Genomic DNA, 21,715 nt, shown 5'->3' with positions numbered 1-21,715 from the left:
TGGAACTTCTCCCCACAACTGTAATGCTAACCATTTACTTTTTTACTGCAGAAAAAGCAAACTGGTTTTGCTCATACCTACAGTATCTCTCAGAGCTGGATATTTTAACAAGCTACATCTCAAAATTAACTGCTTGATTTAACACTAAATAAAGTTAATTGGTTACCTCTTGGCGTAATTTTAAGGCTGGCATGTGTAGTGGGACCTTGATCACACCTTTAAAGTAGGCTAATGGGGTTCCAACACAGTTCTAAGTACTTCTGAACAGAGCTGACTTAAGGATATAGAGAGAACATGACATTTCCCAGCTGTTCAGAGCTTCATTGCAAGCACTCAAGTGACAGCAAGCGTACAGTGAAGAAGAAATGGGATAGAAAAATACCTTAAAACTTAAGGGAGAGCAAAAAACCATACAGAACCACAGTCATTATCCAGATAAATCAACAGAAGAAAACAATGTAAGCAACAGTAGTAAAAGCTGCGGTTGTCCACAACAATCTATTATTTTGAGGGACACATTTTCTCAACAGGTTTCAATGTTTAGTTCCTAGATTTTACATCAATTCCACACTTTAGGAAAAATGCATTTCCTCAACTCCCACCCATTTCCTGTACCCCTCTACTGCAGTTTCCTGGTCTTTCGTCCTGATGGCTCTTTCTGACTCTAGCTACATTTTATTTCCTACACTCAGGAGTGGGAAACTTAGCCCTTCTCACACAACTACATCACAACATACAGTTGAGACATATATTAATTAAAAGACAAGAATGGTAAACAAATTTTCATATGGAACAGATTGTTTAATAAAACTTACACAGTTTCTATGAATTAGACTACAAACCGCAAAACTACATAATACTAATTTTCCACCATATTCTTCCACACTACAGAAGGGCTTGAAAAAAATTAAGTTATATAGTCATGCACAGAGGATAACACTTCCAAAAATACTGTGAATATAGAAAGGGCCTAAGAAAATTTCTAATGGCTTATATAATAAGTCTTACATAAGACTTATATTATGGTCTCAAAACATGTTTATCTAAAACATCCAACTCCTCTGAACACAGTGTTCTAGAGAGGTAAGGGTAGCTTCAAGCAGCTTTGACAAAAACCAATTAATATTCTTTGCAAGTAAGTGCTCCCAGCCTTGCAGGAACAGCTTCATGAACCTGTCACATGACAGCCCGACAGCGTGTGCTGCCACTCCATGTCCTCAGCGTCTCCCCCTCAGCCAGGTTTCCCTCAGCCCCTCGGAGTGGCCTTGTTGCTGTGACTGGGCACAGCTCCAGGCCCCCTGATCTGCGGGCTCACCTCATCCCACAGGTGCCGGAGGAAGGGAGGCTGCCAAGGGCCCCGCTGAGCGTGCTCCGAGCGCATCCGAGCAATCTGTGCAAACTCCGGCCATACGGCCGGGCAGCTCAGCAACAGGGACAGTACATCACGTGTGAAGGGCCAGTGCCAGACCTCAGACCAGGCACCACCACTGCAGGCTCTCACTAATGAAGTGGATATCAGCAGGAGTACATTGCGCACAGCTCCTCTGAAACAGGCCAATTTTATGAAAACCTAAACCTAAAAATTTCTAACTAGAATTTTTTACTCTGCCTCTTCCCTGCACATCAGTTTGGATACATCTAAGCAAGAAAATGGTTATATAACATTTATTTATTCACACAGTTCTAAAAGTTACCAAAATTTTAGTAGAACCAGGTGTGTTGGGAACACAGCTCCTTCCATTTGTTGAGAGGATTACGACACAAAAAACTTTCAAATGCACTGTCAAATATGCTACCAGCATTGCTCTCCTACATAAGGACAAGATATCCCATATGCACGCACGTCTCAAGACAATATTAATATTATTTATATTCTAATTGTATAATGTTTTCCCTTTGCTTATTTTATGTTTCAAAATCTTCCCTGGACATTTCAGATATGTCATTTCTGCGCAGCATGTTAAGGTTCACAGAGTTCTACAGCTACAAGACATCACATTCTACCTAAGAAGCAGAGAGCAGAATCACATGGAAACCCCATTAAGCTTTTAGCATCTGATGATTGCCACATCCCTCCCCCCCCAATTACATTTAGTGCAGTGCCAGAAGTTATCAGGAAGTGTTGCATGAACTACATCTAACAAAGATCACAAAAGGCACTTGGAAAAGCCAACTCTGCATTGCTAAGTTTAACCACATAGCGAGCCACAGGCCTGAGCAAAAACTGAGCAATCTCCAGATTTAAATAAGCTGAAAAACAGTGTGCTGCACTACTCGACATCAGAGGACACAACTCACATTTAAAAATATTTGTTTCAATCTCTACTTCTGCTTTCATTTTCATCACACAGGTCTAAGTGGTTACCACACTCTTTTGCACAACAGCTACTTTTCCAAGTTGATATTACAGTGCTTTAGTTTTTCTTCTTAGAAGAACATGACTGTAACACTTCTGTAGCAGAACTCCTCAGCTCTCCCTCCTAGGGCTAAACTGCAAGTTACACTTAGACAAGTTGCAAGACTGCAAAAACACTTCAAAAGAAAAGTAATTTCATAATTTTATTATTTAAAATATAGCTTCTGCAATCTGCCACCTCAAAGTTTTATGTATGCTTTGAAAGTAGTGGATAAAAGAGAGGCAGCAGTTTTATTACAAGCTAAGTTTCAAAACCTGGTATTTTCAAAATGGAATTTGAACAGTCACAGTGCGTGCTCGTATTTCAGGATTTACAAAACTCCTACTGCACTTAGGTCGTCTGAGACCACATCTATCCACAGGATGACGAGAACTCTCAACCTTGTCAGGACAAAGTTCTGAGAAGGAAAGATGATGGCTGATATAGGGAATAGAACCAAAAGAGTAACTGTTTAACTTCTTATTCCCTGTTGTGATTCTATTTTCCCTCCTCATCTCCTTCTTACGCCCTTTTTTCCCCATTACACGTAGCTTCTTTTCACCTAGTATGTATTACGATATTCTCACTCTACTTTTGCCTATTTTCATCTTTTGGTCTGCCTTCTTGTTCGCAAATTATAATTACTTGACCCAGTCTAGGGTTCATTTTGTTTCAGGAGGAGTGAGAAGGTGGATGTCCATCCTCAGCCTCCACATGTAGCACGCTACTCTCAGAGATGTACAGATGAGCTGCTACCCCAACCACTGTCAACGTGGTCCTTAACTATGAACTGGGAAAAAGAAAGGCTAATTTGGAGAGGCAGTAATTAGGAAAATCAATTACAAGCAACTAAGATATATGGCCAAATAACAGGAAAACCCTCAAGCCTATAAATAACAACTTGTGATGACAGTTTCACCAGTTTAGCTGCCTGTCTGCAACTCATGTAAATTCTGTTGAGGTTTTACATAAACAGACAGAACTATAGAAAACTTCCTGTAATCTGAGCAATAAGAAACAGCATGGCACTCCCAAAGGGTATTTTGGTTTTTGCCTATTTATAAAACTGGATATTACCTTAATCCTCACCTATGTAATATTTGATCACAGCAGAATGTCAGTTAAAATTCTGGCTGGAGAGCAGCAGCAGAAGGAAAAGGAAGAATGCTAAGAACAAAACCTCCAAAAACTTTAATTCAAACATCAGGACCAGTGCTGTCCCATTTACATCTTTCATTAAATCAAAGATTAACAAGGAAAATCCTGTAACTAGCAGTTTCTTTTAAAATGCCATCACACAAAATGGTAAGGTATGGTTAAGTTTTTCAAGTCACCCCTAGACGTTGAAGAGGGAGCACAGAAAGCAAGTGTTCAATACTGAAGCCCACGACAACCTTCCCACCCTCTTGAAGGTGGCAGAACCCACACAAAGCAATACCTTAAAGTCACTCACAACTTCCCTATATTGCTTTTACTGATGCTTCAATATCAACATCACTGTAGCCAGAGTCTTCCTCCTGATGTCTGAGTTATTCTGCTCAGAAAAATGTGTAGCAATTGTAACTCATCCAAGAGCAATAATCTTCTGGAGTTACCTGCATCTAAACAAATTTCTTCTCATTAACATATTTCCATTTTGACCTTTTCATAAGTGACCTGTTACACTGCAAACAACCTCTTACTCTTCCAATACCAAATTTCTTCCCCTTGCTACTACAACATAAGAGCTATTCCTGTAAAGCTGTCCTGTTTTAGAACTCCTTTCTATCAGCTCTTCAGTTTTCTGGGGCTGAACTGCCAGCATTTCCCAAGATATGCCCCTCATCCTTGTTTTGCAATGCATACAACCTTATAGCTTTTCTCCAACAGATACTCCTTTCACATATACATGTTAATAACTACATTATGCCTTAGATTTTAATTACTTAAAAGATCGGAAAAAAATTATTTTAAGACTGTGGGAAGTCCACATCCACAATGGCTATGGAGCACAAGAACTTCCACGTCTCAAAGTGGGACTTGATCACTACCTGATTTGCTCATTAATTTAGCTGATTTGCTCATTAATTTAAATACAATCTATACTGCATAACTGTATGAATGTGCCCCTATTACTCAGGCAGTTACTTGTACAAATCTGTATTTTGTACAATTCTGGATTTCGTACAACTCTGCATACACTTTATTATATGAAACTAACCTATTTTCCAAAAATATCATCTATGTGTTCAGCGCTATAAATAGTAATCTTTACTTACTAGAAACCTGTACACATCTGCAAACTATATACTGTTGAGGTTAGTAAACATCATCTAGATATTGTATTTAAGACAATAACAAAGCAAATCCATATATGACAGCAGCACCTAAATATATTGGCAACAGACTGCACGGCAATATTTATTTTCCAAGTTCTGTATGTGCGACATGTGCTTAACAGCAGAAATAAACCTGTGTATGTCTTGAAAGAATCACAGAATGGTTTGGGTTGAAAGAGACCTGAAAGATCATCTAGTTCCAACCCCTCTGCCATGGGCAGGGACACCTTTTACTAGACCACGTTACCCAGAGAGCCATCCAACATGACCTAGGACACTATCAGGGATGGGGCATCCACAGGTTCCCTGGGCAACCTATGCCACTGCCTCACCACCCTCATGGGGAAGAATTTCCTCCTTATATCTAAACTTGCCCTCTGCTAATTTAAAGCCATTCCCCCTTGTCCTGTCGCCACATGCCCTTGTCAGAAGTCCCTCTCCAGCGTTCTCGATAATGTCCTTGTCCTAAACAGCACAAACTTCCCGCGGTGCTCTCACGCCGCGTTGGCTCAGGAGCCCCGAACGCTGCCAGCGCCACATGAGCCGCCCGCGCTGCCCGAGCGGCACCGCCCGCCCGGCCCCGCCATGGCGCCCGCTCGCCCGGTACCTTCCAGGCCAGGAGCAGCACGTTCATGATGGCCAGCAATGGGCAGGGGCCATTCTCGTTCTGGGTGATGACGGGCGTATTCTCCTCCTTCCAGCGGACCCACTTGATGTGATAGACCGACTGCCCCGGGAAGCGCTCCTTGGAGGCGGAGAGAAGCTGGGAGCCCGCCGCCGGCCTGTCCCCTTCGGGCTCCGGGGCCGGGCCCCCCGAGGAGGCCCCCGCCACCACCGCCTCGTCGGCGTCGCTGTTGAGCTCGGAGCTGCTCGGGCAGCAGGAGTGCAGGTTGGAGAAGGACTCCAGCGAGTCCAGGCTGCGGGACTCCTCCCCCGGCGGGCTGGGAGCGCCGCTGCTCCCGGAGCCGGCTCCCGCGGGACCGCTCTCTGAGGCGGGCGCCGCTCCGGGACTCTCCGGCACCGCCAGCCCCTCGCCCTCGGCCGCCGCACCACCCTCCGAGGCCTGGGAGGGGGACGCCGTCTGAGGGGCCGTGGCGGGAGCGGGGGCCGGCGGAGGGGAAGGGCTGCGCCGCCCGCCGCCCTCTTCGGCCTCCCTGCAGCCGCCCTCGCCCGCCGCCGCCTCTCCCAGGCGGAGCTGGCTGGCAGCGCCCCCGCCGCCCGTCTGCAGCGAGCCCGGGGGCGGCGGGGGCTGCGCCAGGCTCTCCATGCCCGGCCCGGCCGCTCCGCTCTCTATTGGCACCGCAGCAGCTGCGCCTCCGCCCGCAGCGCCCGCGACGCCATCACAGCAGCGGCGCCGGCTCCGCCCCGCCGGGGACGTGCGGGCGGGGGGGGAGCGGCCGCGGGTCACGGCGGGGCTCGGGGCGGGGGGGCCCCGGGGCGGGGCGGGCAGCGGGAAGGGGAGGGAAACAGGTGAGTCCGGCTCTCCCAAGGGTGCTCGGTGTTTTTCCTTTCGGTTTGTTAGACAGTCGTAGTATAAAAAATACGGCTGTAGTGAATGTAATAGATAACTTGAACAATTTGATCGAATAAACTAATTAAAAGAGAGGAAATTTAGGTTACGTATTAGGAAGAAGTTCTTTACTGTGAGGGTGGTGAGGCACTGGCACAGGTTTGCACAGAGAGGCTGCAGATGCCCCATCCCTGGAAGCGTTCAATGCCGGGTTGGATAAGGCCTTGAGCAACCTGGTTGAGCGTGAGGCGTCCCTGTCCATAGCAGGGGGTTAGGTTGGAACGAAATGTTCCTTAAGGTCCATTCCAACCCCTTGACATTCTATGATTCTCTAAGAACTAATGTGGGTATATTACTCAGACTTTACCCCAATGAACCTCTCCTCTCCGTACAGAAATCTTCAGCTTTTAATCACAAATTTTAAATAGTCTTGGTATGATAAGGATTTATCCTCTCATTTTATTCTCTAATTTGAACTCTGTAAACATTTGCATCAACTTCTGCAGCCTTACCTGACGTACATTCACTGTAATTTTACTTTCTATGTGCATTTCCATAACACCTTTTCTCAGCTGTATCAGTGTTCAGAGGGAAGGTTTTTTTTGTTCTGACATGGTAATAGGAATGGAAAAGCACAAGTATAATGGGCTGACATTATACTGACAGAAACTTGTCACAAACCCTAATATAAAAAATAAATCTTTGAGATGGTACAGTTGATGAAAGAATTAGCATGTGGACAAACGAGAGGAAACATTTTGTTCAGATGTCTCACGTTTGTATTTCTACGGGAGGAATTTGCTGCATCCTTGAACTGTGAAGGTTGTTCAAGACAGTCTCAGAATGACAAGTCCCTGTTCAGTGGGGACACTGCAACACTTCACAACACGTAGAGCATCGGGAGAAGTCGGTGACCTAAAACAGAACTCTAAAAGTAAGTAAGTTAGTTTGTGCAAGGAAAAAATGTGTATCTGGTAAGAGAATGAAGGAAACCAGAGTAATAATTTAAAAGTAAATTAGTTTTCTACAAGGAAAAAACGTGCATCCAGTAAGGGGATAAAGGACAGCAGCCGGTGAGGCGTGTTCGTAGTTCGGTCCGGTGAAGGCTCCGAAACCCCGTTCTCGGGCGCGCCGGAAGCGGCAGGGAGGCCCCGCCCGGGGCGGCCCCGCCCCTGGGCCCGTCCCCCGCGGCCCCGCCCCTTCCGTGCGGCCCCGCCCCTTGCGCGCGGGAGGGGCGGGGCGTTCGCGCGCTCTGGGCGTGTCCCGCGGCCCCGCCCCGCCGGCAGCGTCTGGCGCGCGCGAGGGCGGAGGGAGCGGCGGTGCGCCGAGTGGAGGCAGCGCTGCTGGGAGAGCCGCTGATCCCGGCCGATCCCAGCCGATCCGCGGCCGTTCTGTGGGCGGGAACAGTCCTCCGGAGCGGCGGGGGACAAAGCGGAGGGAGGCGCCCAACTCGCCCCTCCCCATCCCGCCCGGCGCCGGCTGGGGCGGATGTGCCGTGGGTAGGCGGCGGCGGCGGCGGCGGCGGCGGCGGGGCCTGCGCCCGGCGGAGATGGATCTGGCGGGGACGATAATCCTGCTGTGCTCCTGCGCGGCGGGCGCTGGAGGTGAGGAGCCGCCCGGCCTCGCGGGGCCCTGGTTCGGGGCCGTCTCCATTCCTCTCTCCCTCTTTCTTCCCTCTCTTTCTCCTGTCTCCAGCCCTCGGGGCCGGGGGCGGCGGGCCCCGCTCTCTGGGGCGCTCCGGCGCCAGGGCCGCGGCTGGGCCGCCGCCGGGCTCCCCATTCCGCCCGCCGCTTCAGCCCGCCCGGGCCTCTCCCCCGCCGTCCGCGGCTAGCCTGGCGCCCCCGCCCCTTCCCCGGGACTTTCCTCGCCGAGGACCGGGTCAGTTGCCTTCCCCTCCTCTCTCCCTCGGGTCCTTCTTTTCTCCGCGCTCGGCTGTGTTTTCCCCTCCCGGCTCCGCTTCCGTCCCGCGGGACTTCCCGCCCGGTCCTGGTGGCTGCTTCCCGGCTCCCTTCCCTCGCCCCCACGGCCGCTTCCCTGTCCCCGAAACCAGGAAGCACGGGCAGGCGGAAAGTTCAGCTTAAGGAAATAAAAGACGAGCCCGGGTTCTTCCCTAAGCGTGACCGTGACTTCCAGGAGGGTCTCCCCTCTCCCAGGCCGAGGGAAAACTCCCTTGTGTTTATGGGGACGTGTAACTGTATCGGCTCCCGTTAGGAGTTTGTCGGCATTCGGAACCGGCCAGTTTCTCCACTGCGCCTGGTAGTGCTTAATTGGTCAAGTCGTGGCAGGGAAAATAGTTTCGACTTTGTACAGAAAAAGGGTGTACTTGAGAGGGTGTTTCTAGAGAACTGTGGGTGGAACAGCTGATAAAGACTTCCTCTATTTCATTTGGCACCTCACCGATTTATCTGGGCTCTGCCTCTGTGTGCATCAATATGTAGGTTTATTAACAAAGAAGCTAGCGCTAAATGCTGGTCTTTCACGCATTCTCAAAAAGTAACATCAAACTATGGGAAACTTCAGTAGTTGTACTTGTGGCTAAGCTGTGAGATAAGCGGGGTGATATGCACGGTCAGAAGCCATCCCATTATTTATATGATTAGGAGTGGGATACACAAAGGAATTTAGGTTGTTCTTCGTAAATTCTTGTAAGCTATCAAGATATTTCTGACTTAATTGTTGGCATGCTTTCAAGGCCTCTTTGTTTTCTAAACTGAATGGTGCTGGCACAGAACTAACTCAAAATAATTCATTAACCAGTTGTGAGGGTTGTTTTCACTGTTTAATTCCAGGCAGGGGCAGGCAGTTGTGCCTTAAAAATCGTAGTAAACATGTAAAGTACCGTCCTCTGGATATATAGAAGAAAGTTCATGAAATGTATTTCAGAAATTCATATTAAGGTTTTTTTGAGAGAAGAATGGGCACTTTCAACATTTCTGGGCACTAGGAAGCACACCTCACTAGCAGGTGGCACAAGTACATGTCTTTGGTATGTATCAGTGCAGATATATCTTTAAAGAAAGATTAATAATGCTGGATAGAAATCTAGTGATAATGCCAATACACTTCTCTAAAATATTCAGTGGAACTTTATTGATAAAAGTCTGAATGTAATTATGAAAGATTTGCTATAGTTCTATGGTAAATTAAAAACAGCCTTTCAAGTTTAGGAAGGTCTATTTTACCTGCGTTCACATTTCTAGAGTTTCTTATATACTGTGTTTTTATTTATTGAAAAATAGGGTTCTTCATTGGTGTATTTTTCCTTCTAGACAGGCATTAATATCTGTGTGGAAAGGGCAACTTCGTGATTCTTAAAGAAGTTACTGTGAGAGCAGTGCAAACTGAAAAGAACCCAACAAATTACATTTACGGGCAGTGCATCTCGCGCTCATTAATTTTACAAGATCTTGAAGCTAAGTTATATTTATCTGTAAAGTTGTCTGGTTTTAAGCCACACAGGTATTAAACAGTAATACTTTTGGAAATTTCATTAATCTGCACTTTAGAAATAATTAGGGGTTTGTGTGTTGGGTCTAAGATTGGAGTATTTTTACAGGATACCTGAGTTTGAACTCTTTCAGAATTACACAAGGCTTTGTGCCTGTGTACTGTGCAGGCACTCTACATACTCTCTTGTAATAGTCTTTAGATATAAAGGTACAGATTAACAGAACCAATTGTAATGTTAGCTCACAGCTAAGTATGAATCATAAAATCAACTTTGAAAAAATGGTACAGCATAATTTGGATGGTTAGTGAAATATCTTTGTTTTGTTAAAAATATTATTTTCTGTTGTAGTTTATATTACTCTTAAAATTATGTGAGGGGAATGCAATCAAAAGCAATCAGTAGTGCTGCTGCAGTAGTGAAGTGTACTGCAGTGTCTGTCTTGGGCTGCTTTATAGCTTTTGATATGTTTTGTCTGTATGGTTAAAGCAGACAGGTCATCAGAAGTTTGGCCTAACAGGCCCAGAAACATTCTCGATCAGGTTTTGGTATTAGATCACTTTTAGTGCTCTCTTTTTCTTTCTTTGCTTCCACTGCATAAATATTACCTTCATAAAACCAGTGGTCCAGTAGGTCAGTGTGAATACTGTTTAAATAGTATAAGAAGGAATTTTTATTTTGTTTTGTTTCTGTTAGTATTTGGGGAAAGCTAGAATTTCGTTTCTAGTATATCGTGTCTACTTGAGATAAGATATATGTACCCTGACTTTTAAGAATTCTTTTTTTTAAAAGTGAATCTCAGCATTTTACCCAACACCCCTGGAATTGCTTGGCTTAAGGGATCTATTCACTCTCTGGTGCTGTTATGAATTTTGATGTGTGTGAAGTGGTACTTAGTTTGGGCAATATTATTGGCAGCTTTTCGTAGCTTTGTTGCACATGAGGAAGATGCATGCAGATATATTAATCAGTACTTAATTATCCATTCATAATGATGTTCCTAGAGGAATGGAAATAACTAATTTAACCTCTCTTTCTACCTAACGGTCATTAAAAAAGGGAAAGGGCAATAGCAAACACAAAAGAGAGCTATTGAGACCTCCGAAAAGCTTGGATTTAACAAGAGTGACCATGCTTTGACTAGGCTGATCAAATGCTGAATATCATTGCAAATATATGATAAATAGTTTGTTTTCACTGGTACAACATGCTCTTTTTATGTTGCTAGGACTTCCAAGTTGTTTCTTAGTGTCTTGTGCTGCTGGATATTGAACTACCTATTTCCCAGTGAGCATGGGAGAAATTCTGCTTTTTTTCTGGACACATGGGGGAGTTGTGGGAAGGCATTTATGAGCTATCACCATCTGAGTGATTTAGTTTGTGTTCTTAGTATAAATTGAGAAGAACAGTAGCCTTCATAAATATGGCAGTATTCAGCCTCCAGCATTTATTTGGAGTTTAAAATAAAAACATTATTCATTTTATGTGATTGGATGAGACAGTGTCTAGTCACGACAGCTGTCAGATGGTTGTTTCAGAAATGCTGGTGGTAATTAGAAATAAATGAAATCAGGTGCTTAGGTGGTTACTTTGAAATACTGTTGCCCAAGAGCCTCAGACTGCAGTTTCTTTTTGCTTTTAAAAGATCCAGAGGTTCGTTTTTGCAGTATGCCATGGCCACTCTACTGAGTTACTGCTGTCCGGTGGTCCTGCCCCTGCCATGCACTCCCACCTCTCCTCCTGGCATGAGAAGCCAATCAAAAAAAAAAAAAAATTAATCAGTTCCTGCCAGATGTGTTAACTAAAGTTGCTCTGTTGAGCAAACCCAGGCCTGATGGGGAAGAAGAACTGGGACTTTCACAGGGTGGAGAGGAAGAGGGTCAATAAAAAGCAGACATCTGCTTACACTGGTGTTGCCCACACTGTCTGACAGTGCCCTAAATTGAGGCCTCAGTGAAGTGAAATGATCCTGACTTGACTTCTTGATTACATGTTTTTCTTTCACCAAAAACTCACTTTACCACAAGAGAGAGAATATTTTTTCAGCTGAACCTAGTGCCAATGCAAGGGAAGAATAGAAACAGCGTAGATGTAAAAGAGCAGCAGGGCCTGCCCTTCTGCTGGCAGTTATGAAACAACAGCCTGAATAAATTCTTCAGAGAAGTCCAAGTCAGGAGGTATATGGTAGGATTTCTGGCATGCTAAATCTGAATGCAGTGTACATTCTTCAATGCCCCATGTAAAGGGAGCTTTTTAAAGATAAACTCTATATTGAAAACAACTTGAAGCAAAAGTTGCTTTGATTATCTTAATTAAAATTATAATAATAATTCTCTACAAGATGTTTATCACATGCTGGCATTTTAAATCTGCAAATTAGTGATGACGCTTGCAGTAATAGGAGTTGTCTGGTGAGTTAGCTTGGCTTCTGAACAATTTCTGATACTCTATCAAGTCGTATTCTGTGCTTTTTTCCACCCCACTAACAAACTTGAGTTGTGTTTGAACTATTTGCATTTGTCATGCAAGTCTCAATCTGAGTGGTTTAATGTAAACTTCATCTTCTAGAACAGTGCATGCTTGGTTTATCCTCTTACGGGAAGTTAAATGTTCTCTTTTACAATGATGTGTATAAATTAATAGGTATTTGTATTTACTTGGGTAAACTTTCACTACTGTTTATTACTAGTCATCTTTTTGTGCATGGAGCTAGCTTTTATAAAAATTTCCTCCAGAATCTTCACAGACACTGAGATTAGTCTGGCCAGCCTGTAAATCCCCAGGCTGTCCTCCTTGGAGATGTGGATGACATTTGTCAGCAACTCCCCTCTATAACAGTAACTTTTCAAAAAGTTGAGAGAAGCCTTGAAATGGTGTCAGCCAGCCCCCTCAGCACTCCTGGATGCATCCTATCTGATCCTGTGGATTTCTGTATATCCAGGTGGCTGATGTGTTCCCTAGCTCATTTCATCTTATTTCTGTCCTGCAGACTGGGAAGGGTTTGTCTGGGGGGAGAAACTCTTCATGGTTTTCTCTGGGAAAATAACTGACCAGGGAATCATTTAGCACAGACCACCAGGTGACTGTTATATGCAGATGCTCATGTTGTGCCAGGAAGCTTATAGCTAAAATCATGTGGATGATCCATTTTGCCCTTTGCATAGGCCTGGTTAGGTGAGAATACATGCCTTGAACTCCGTACCTGTCCAGTGGGATTTGTTTGTTCACAGCAACAACTGTAGATACTTTACTTCACAGCTCTCTGGGAATCCTGAAGAGTTGTTGTATATCCACATGCACAAAACATCTTTCACTGGGACTGGCACACATTTTTGCCTAAATGCTCTGCTGGATTCTGTTTAAAGTCCTTCCTTGTGTTTAGATATAAGCCCATGAGAGTAAAGCTTCATTCCTGCAGGGAATTTGTCATAGGAAATGCCACATCTAGTTTAGCAAGTCTTTAGAAGACTATACTGTCAGGTTCAAAAGCTATCCCCTTGTCACTCTCCAATGTCTGTATCCTAAAGGGTTTCGTCTTCTAGCTTAGTGTTTAGGTGAAGCGTAATGTTGTCTTACTCCACCAGATTGCCTGGAAAGGCATCATGCTGTCTTTGTTTTGTTGATGGCAACATGACATGTAATTTGTAGAGCAGTTCCCATGATCTACATTTAGGTGTTCATGGTTCAGTGTTTCTTACTGCAGGCTTCCTGATTGTATCCTTAATTGAAAAGATCTTTGTCATGCGATATCTGTCAAAAAAAAGCCAAACCCCTAGTCTTTCATTTACAGAAGGTAATGGCAGTAGTTTGTAACAGAGGTCGGGATCTGGTGTGTGCTATTATAATGATTTCTTGGGGTGTGCCACTTCCAGATTCTGTGATAGACTTCCTCATTTTTGATGCAGTCTTCTAATTACAGAAACTGGAGCTAGCAGCTGTACCTACCTCATGTACCTTGGTGAAGTTTTCTTTCCAGTGTAATGAACTTCTGCCTCAGAATCCTCTATAGATTCTTGTGTTACCAAGGTTGAGCTATTTATTAAGCTACCTTTGTGAAGAAGATAATTCCTTTTGATAGGTAGCTGGTTTGATTAGAAGGAGATTGTGATCAGTTGCAGACGTTGAATGCTGTAGCAATGCTGATGTTATAGAGGCTTCTGGAAGTGTTCATTTTGAAGCCTTAAGTCCCTTTTTGGAGAAGCCATAATGCTCTAGGTGGTATGCAGCTGCTCTGCTTAAGCAAGAAGAGAGCAGCAGGAGTGTTTGTGTTAAGTGTTTCTATGAGAGTACTTAAAACATAAGGAGTTCTTTAAGTTTTGGAGAAAGGGAAAAAGAAAGTGTGTTGTTTCCCTGTGTGATCACAGCAAGTGTATACATTTTTTTAAGAAGAAAGGTTTTTGCTTAAAACCCTCTCTGTTTTTCCTTAGCAGAGAGAACAGTTATAAAACTTTAAATGTCAGTAGTCTTTTGCTGTCTTGTCACAGTAGTTAGCACTTAAAAACTATTCTTTGTGTCTCAGTCAAATGCTGCCTCTCATCTTTTCACGTGGTCATGAGACCTGGATCCAGTGCCAAGTGTTATTGGGTCTTCAGTAAGTTGTCACACTTCAAAACTTTTTTTCTAGGTGCCTGAAGCTGTTCAAAGTGTATCTTGCAACACTGAGAAGAAAAATGGTCTGCAACAATTTAAGGAGTTCCTTATTAAAAGCTTCCTACCACAGAAAGTTAAATTCTGGAGCACAGGAGTTTACACATTCTGCAGTGTACTAACTCTCTAGTTTTGATCAAGTTCTTAAAGCAAGTTATTAATACTGTATTCTAGATTCAGGTTCATTTAACAATTAAAACTTTTAAGTTTAGCTTATATCAGCTAATTTTGAAGCTTGTTTTCTTTAATATTGATATTTCTGGGTCATGTACATGGAATTGGAAAGCATGTATCTGTAGTCAGGCACATGTATATTATGCATAGTCTCAGGCTAATCTGGTTTGATTTATAGAAGTTTTTGGGTTATAGGAGGTGTTTATGGTTCATTTTGGTGGGATTATGTTGGAAGTGATGAGAGAAACGTCAGACACAGACAACATCCTGCATCCTCAGAACTCTTGCTAGTTACTGAAACTATGCAATGGTCCTGTGTCTGTGTCTTATTTGGGTTAGAATTAATGTAGACTTTCTTGAACCACACATTTTAAACGTTTTCAGACACCTAAGACACTTCCCTTTCTGGAAAGCTGAATGAGAATGGACATGTAAGAGTGAGAGGAAAGTAGAATGAAGTTTTGATACTGGGCTGTATTTGCAGTTAACAACGAAGAGTCAACATTTGCAGAAGCCTACAGTACTGTGGGGAAATTTGAATGTGATTTCTCTTCAGTATAGCATTAATTGAATTTTAAACAGATATGGCAGTATCATCCTGTGCACATGGCTGCTAAATGTAAGCAATGCATTTGAACATATTAATTCACTTAGTCATCTTTTTAGATACCTGAAGAAAAATGTAGTCCCTGAGAACTCACATTTAGGTTGAAGTTAAATTGATTGCGATACTAATTTTTCTTCTTGCAGAATTAAGAGTTCTTCTGGTTTTCTCCACAAGTTGTATTTTGGGATTTTTTTTTTGGTGATTAGTGTCTCTTCCTCCATCAGGATAGGGGGGTCAAAATCTTCCCCATTTTCTGCAATGAACTCATGTTAGTATGAGTCATAAATATTACCCTAGAAGGAATTGTGCAAAATAGACTGAACTAAATCTACATCTCTGGAGATATGTTTTAATAAAACTTTTCCATGTGGTGGAACATTCCATGTGATACAATATGTGTTGCTAGGTGGCACGATTTGCTCTTAATTTCCCATGATATTTCACATGTAGAATACAAACATTCTGAGCAGATACTGTGGTGTTATGACTGCAGTGAAGTTGGAAGCACAATTTCAGGGAACCTGAAGAAAGATATTCAGCTGTTGGACTTCTTATTTTGATTCAGAAGTGCTTTTCTGAAACATCTCTGAAGCCTTCCTGTCTACAGTGATGTAGTTTGCATTGTGGGGTAGTTTTGGAGTAAATGAACTGTACTTCCACTACAAGTGGAAGATGCCTTCCAAGGTCCACCTGATGCACTCGTAGCTGCAGATTGTGTGTTCAGTCTGTGGGACCAGAGTACAATGAATGTGAAGTGTACAAAGGAGGAAAAAAAAAAGTTAAAATGGATATAATGTGGAATTTGGGTCCTTGTCACCAACTGCTTTGCCCCACAGATCTGCCATGCCTGGTAGTGTGGTTATAACCTTACTTGTCTCTGTTTTTCAGGCCAATATGGAAATCCTCTAAATAAGTACATTAGACACTATGAAGGATTGTCCTATGATGTGGATTTGTTACACCAAAAACACCAGCGTGCCAAAAGAGCAGTATCACATGAAGATCAGTTCTTGCGCCTAGATTTTCATGCTCATGGAAGGTTAGTGATATCTTAAAAGATGTTTGTTTTAAATATTTTATTCATATGTGTCTTAGTTGTAGAGAAATGTAAAGGAAGAAATACAGCCACCAAAATAACGTTAGCTAGAATACACTAAATTTCACTGTTTACAGCATCTATGAGGTATTTTCTCACATGTCCAGTTTAAATATGAAATTGTTGCTTGTAAGCACTTATTCAAACATCTGATGGTACCTATTACTACACTTTGAAGCTTAAACAATGGAATCATACTGAGAACAGAATGGTAGTTGATTCTGGGTTTATAATGCAGTTTGGGTTTGTTTGGTTTTTTTCAGAAATTGTGCCAAACTGCCTGAGGAGATTTAATTGAGAAAAAGTAACATTTCAAATGGCATTTGAAGCTACGAAATAGACCAAAAAAATGTTCTGTTTTGCGTGTACTGGTGTTACCTGATTTTTTTGTCCTGTTGTGAAATTTAAAAATTATTTGACATGGGGAAAGATGATTACGTGTTACAAGACATGCTTTGCCTTGCATTTAACATGTAAGATCCAATACAAAAGTTAGATATTCAGTGTGACCAACTGAAGTATAATTTGTAGGTTTTCACTTAGGAAGATCTCATTGCAATTTAGAATTGCCTGCGTTTTGTACAACCCAAGAGAAACAGGAAGAAAGTTAAAATATTTGTGTCCGTATCTTAGTTTCTATCACTCCCTCCTTTGCAGCACCACTCTCTTAATTTATTTTAGGAATGTGTAATGCTCTTGTTTTTCTTGTTATTTCAGTTACAATTTAAGTATTTAGAGCTTGAGAAATAATTATTAGCCATATGTAGAAGGGAAAGAAGTTTAACAGAGAAAATGTAAAACCGAGTCTCCTGAATCTGTCTGGGATATTGTTTTATGAGTAAGTGTTTTGTTTTTGTGCCAGCTTGTCATTTCTTCAGGGAGTGAAGGGTTGTTCCTGGAGGTTTATGATGTAATGACTGGATTTCAGTGCATGCTTCCAGAAGGTTAGCATTAGGGTTGTGTTTCTAAGTGCCATAGAAATGCAACCCAAATCACGAATTTGAAGTCCTGTCCTTAAAACCACGTTTTGAAGTGTGCTTTTTAGTCCAGGGAATTTTATTGTTCTAAGCAGAGTCATATTGCTGCTGTCTTTGCTGTAACTTCACTGGCAGTCTCTAGTCTTCCCTGTTAAATTATTCTAATAAACAAGACTGCAGAGTAAAATGCTTCAGAGGCTCCTCACAGTGTAAACCTCTCTACTTTTAAATCTCCAGCAAGGTAGCAAGACAGTGAAGTTAAGTTTAAGTCTAATGCTGCTACTTCTAAGCTGCAGGCTAGTGGATAATTTAGACTCACTGAAGTGTGTACTGCTGCAGAGAGAAACAGGCCTAACCACATTCCCAGCATCGTCCTTGTCCTAACACTGCTGGTGTTAAAGCCATGCAAGGAGTAGCATCTGGGAACTAATCCATCTAAAAATTATTTGGGAAAAAAAATCAGTATGACTTGAAGGGGTTATAGAAGAAGAATGAGACCTTTCTGGGAGCAGGCCACATTTCAGGCCACTTGAGCAGGTTCATCTTGTCATTGGTAAAGATCCCATAATCATCCTCTGTAAGATAGAGCTGCTAGCTTAGCCTCTGAGTTCTCTTTGTGGTGTGAAGGTGGTTTGAAAATCCTTATCCTGTAAAAATGGTAGTTGCACCTAGGATCATGAGATCTAAAAAAAAAATTCCTCTCTTACTTCACAGAGAAAGACCAGACTTTAGTCAATCAGGTTTAAAAATATTTTGATAACAGCTACTGTTACTCAGGAAGGAAAATGTTGGTGTTTATATGTGGAATTGATCCTCAATTCCTATGGTTTGAGACACAAATCCATCATTAACTGCCTAGGCTGATTGGAAACTGACTGTAAGGTCAAACCAGTCCATAATTTAGGATTTTGGTAGTTTCCTGTGGCACATCTAATGCTTCTTGCCAAAGAGAGGGTAGTTGGCAGGATGTAAATTTAGTCCAAAGTTCCTGTTAATCAGTTTGGATGTGCTGTTATGAAATATTTTCATTTTGTTTTAAATATGAGTTAGGAAGGATCAAGTGAATTGGGTTTTACTTCGCAGAGTCTGTTTATTTGCTTTGAAGGTGTGTAGCAGTTTGAGCAGCTGTATAAATAGGATTGGCTTGTTTCAGCTGGCTTATTGTGAATAACTAAGTGATTTATGTCATTACTGAGAAGGACAAAAGTAAAACCTTTCTATCAAGTATTTGAGTTACTTTGTGTGAAGATAGGAAAATAAAGTTTTTGCAAAACACTTAAACCATTTACATAGAGGCCATGGACTTTTAAAGTGCTGTGGCATTTAAATACAGATGGTGAAACTTAAAGGCATTCAGTCAATATGAGATTTGAGATTCTGAAAACTAACACCTGATCTTTTTTGAATGGTCTTTTAGTAAATGGCTCCTTAGGGTTTGTCCAGGTGTAGTGGTTTATTGGCACACAGCTGTCCAACTTGCATCCCCTTAACTTAATAAGTATAGTAAACAGCTTCTACTTATGAGGACTGAAATTACAGTCTCTTGATTTGGATTCTAATGAAATGGCTGCGTTTTGTAGCCAGGAAACAATGGAAAAGCTGTCCTAATATTTACTACCATTCTCTGCTGGCAGCAGCAAGTGAAGCTGGGCCGCAGTGGTTCTCAGGCTGTATCTCTGTGACCAGTTGGAACTTCTAAACTTAATCTTTTGGTGTATGCCAAAGGAAGCACCTGCTGGTCACGTGGCCAGTCAAGATGAGAGAGTGATTTGGCTGCTTATTTTTCAGTGAGGTTAATTAGTTCTTCTGTTCAGTGTAGAGGCAAATTTGCTGTGAGAAGAAAGAGTGCAGAACTAAGTAGCAGTGGTGAGAGGGAGGATGCAGTACCAGCCTTTTCAATGGCAGTGCTGACATATGCCAGATAAGCATTCATCAAACTTACAGTTCCATTGTCCAGAAAACGGCTGGCAGCTACCAGTATTTTAGGATTGTGTAAGTAGCATCTGTTCTTTTCAGTAGGCTGTTTGGATTTAAGAACTGTATCTCATAGTACCCTTCTGTTGGAAAAGGAAAAAATAAAACCACAATTTAAATATGACATATTTATACCAAGTTAAAGGGACCATTTAACTATGGGCTAATAGCTTAATAATGAAATAGAAACTGAAATGGTGGAATTAAACCCCAAACTACCTTTTTTCACACCAGGCTCAGTAATTTAACAAATGGATGTATAATATGCCATCCTTGAGAAACCTTCTCTGTTTAACTTTCGTCTGAAATTTAGATGCCACACAGTATACTGTTCAGAATAGAAATTTTTCAAAATGTTTGTTGTTTGGTTATATAAAATACAACTTGTTATGGTAAATGCAATGAACTAGACTGAGCCAGCCACACTATTCAATGCTGAAATACTAACTTAGTAGGACAGTTAAAATTGCTGAAACTGAGCTACAAATCCTTATTAATTCTTTTGAATAATAAATCATATATTAGATTAATTGGCATTATTGGTTCCCCAGTGGTGCAAAATGTGCTTATTTGTAAATTGCTTCAAGTTGGAAGGAATCTGAAGGTTTGAAACAATCCTGCCAGTTTATATTGAGTGTTTTAGAGTGAGTTAATTTAAGGTGCCCTTTGAGTCCAGGGAAGGCTCACACAAAGTTAATGAATGCGCAGTGTTAATACCAGGAATTTGGTTAATATAAAGTAGTTTGAGAACCCACCCCACAACCCTTCCCCCCAAAAAACAACCCAAAAAAGCAAAACAGCACAGACACACTTCCCAAAATACATGGATTGATTCAAATAAGAACAATGCCTTTGGCACTGGCTTGAGATACAGTGAAGCATTTTAAATAAAGTAACTTCCTTTTGCATGTCAAGGTAATGTCAGTAGTTTCAAAAAGGAAGTCAGGACGTCACTTAACCTGATGTTGGATTTCAGACACACTTTTCACCTGATCACAAAATGTGTACTTGCACTTGTTCACTTACTGGACAAAACTCTTCCCCTGCAGACAGACTGGAAAGTTTTCTTCACTTTTTCAGTATAAACATTTGCAATATATTAATCATAGAATATCTTGAACTGAATTCCTATCAACTGTAGAATGTCAGAAACATGCTGAATACTTCATAGTGTTTTCGAGGACAGAGATTAAAAAACTTGGACGATGTCTAATGCTCTAACTGTATTTCTTTACCTAGTGACAAAACAATGAATTCCTGAGATGCTCATGCATTCAGAAGGGAAAAAGTATCTCTAAGTATTGTTTAACTCTCTTTTTCAGTCAACTTTTTATTTAATACACTACTAGTAACTTATGCTTTCTAATGCTTTGCTTGATCCTGTTAATGGTCCATCCACACCCACTTTCACTCCTCCTAGATTAGTTGTTGAGTCTTGCTTGGGAAAGGTGCTCGCACAACTTGAGTGAACAGTTGAATGTTCAAGTGGTACTTGAACACGTGATAACACTTGCTTACTATTAAATTAAAGATATGTTGAGAACTTCTGAAAGATGTTTTACAATACAGCTACATTTTTCTGTAGATTTTAACCTAAAATTTTATTTTTTGAAAAATACAGTAAGTTGTTCAGACATGTTTGTGGGAATGTATGGTCTGTACACAGTCCTTATAGGAAAATTGTGGACCAAAAATTTTCAGTTCTTAATTAAGTCTGAGGATTTTTTTTTTTCAATTCTTGGTTCTGTAGTAATCTGTAATCCTTCATATTGCCCTCATTGTTCAGAGCTGGTAAATGTTTGTGTTTAAACAAGATAATTGTTGGCCATACTTGAGTAGGTTATGAAAATAAAGGATACCTGCAGAGAAATAATACTTGATAAGCTGAATTTTAAAAGTGGTGTTCTGAGCATGCTGCCATGCTGAGATGGACTGAAGTAACTGAGCTGGTTAATCCTGGATTGAAGAGGACTTTATATTGTCAACTTAAGGTTTTTATTACACTAGATGTTCTTTTTATGGTATTTAATTTAAGTGCTTTTAAAATTGTGAGTATGGCACAGTGCTCAATCAATGAAAGGGCTCTGTCTTCTATGTACTATGAGCCTGTCAGAACAAAAAGCAGATTCAGTATTGCTGGACTAATCTGAAAACACGTGTTGTGTCTCTTTCAGTTCCATGTGCACTTAAACACACTCCTAAACAGCTCAACTTCTTAAGTAGGTTGGTTTAGTGGTCATCAAATAGAACCTACTGGTTGGCTTTGTGAGACTTAGGAGAATTATTTTCATGAGTTTTACTAAGTGAATTTTTTGCAAGGTTCACTTACTGCAACTCATTTTAGGCTGTCCTGAATTTAAAAAGAAAATATCTTTAGTTCTTACTGTAGTCTTTTTAGTATTATTCACTGTTCTGTGGCAATTCTTCAATCATTACCTCTCTGTTGTACCTTTTAAGTTATATACCTTGGCAGATAACTTGCCAGGCAAGAGGCCTTTGAATCAGGAGTCACTTCCTACACCTATTTTGTCGAAAAAACCCAAAACCAAACCCACCTTATGTTGGTGC

General features: G+C 41.8%; 2 protein-coding genes across 3 annotated transcripts in view; one reads left to right on the top strand and one right to left on the bottom strand.

The window, feature by feature from the left end:
• The window catches only part of MINDY2 (MINDY lysine 48 deubiquitinase 2), a 32,813-nt gene extending 26,742 nt beyond the window's left edge, over window positions 1–6,071 (bottom strand). For both annotated transcript variants that reach the window (XR_007206591.1, XM_048317923.1), the window contains exon 1: window positions 5,322–6,071. Coding sequence is in view for 1 of the 2 variants with exons in the window: in XM_048317923.1 (XP_048173880.1) it covers window positions 5,322–5,981 (660 nt within the window). In the remaining variant the exon portion in view is untranslated. The remainder of the gene's footprint in view (window positions 1–5,321) is intronic.
• A 1,450-nt stretch (window positions 6,072–7,521) lies between these two features.
• The window catches only part of ADAM10 (ADAM metallopeptidase domain 10), a 43,229-nt gene continuing 29,035 nt past the window's right edge, over window positions 7,522–21,715 (top strand). The window contains exons 1-2 of the mRNA XM_048318123.1: window positions 7,522–7,828; window positions 15,989–16,139. Coding sequence (XP_048174080.1) covers window positions 7,774–7,828; window positions 15,989–16,139 — 206 coding nt within the window. The 5' untranslated portion in view covers window positions 7,522–7,773. The remainder of the gene's footprint in view (window positions 7,829–15,988; window positions 16,140–21,715) is intronic.

The sequence above is a fragment of the Corvus hawaiiensis genome, chromosome 13 (assembly GCF_020740725.1).
Source record: "Corvus hawaiiensis isolate bCorHaw1 chromosome 13, bCorHaw1.pri.cur, whole genome shotgun sequence".
In the NCBI taxonomy this organism is placed as follows: Eukaryota; Metazoa; Chordata; class Aves; order Passeriformes; family Corvidae; genus Corvus; species Corvus hawaiiensis.
The sequence above is the reverse complement of the archived record's forward strand: the minus strand, read 5'-3'. Positions and strand labels throughout refer to the sequence as shown.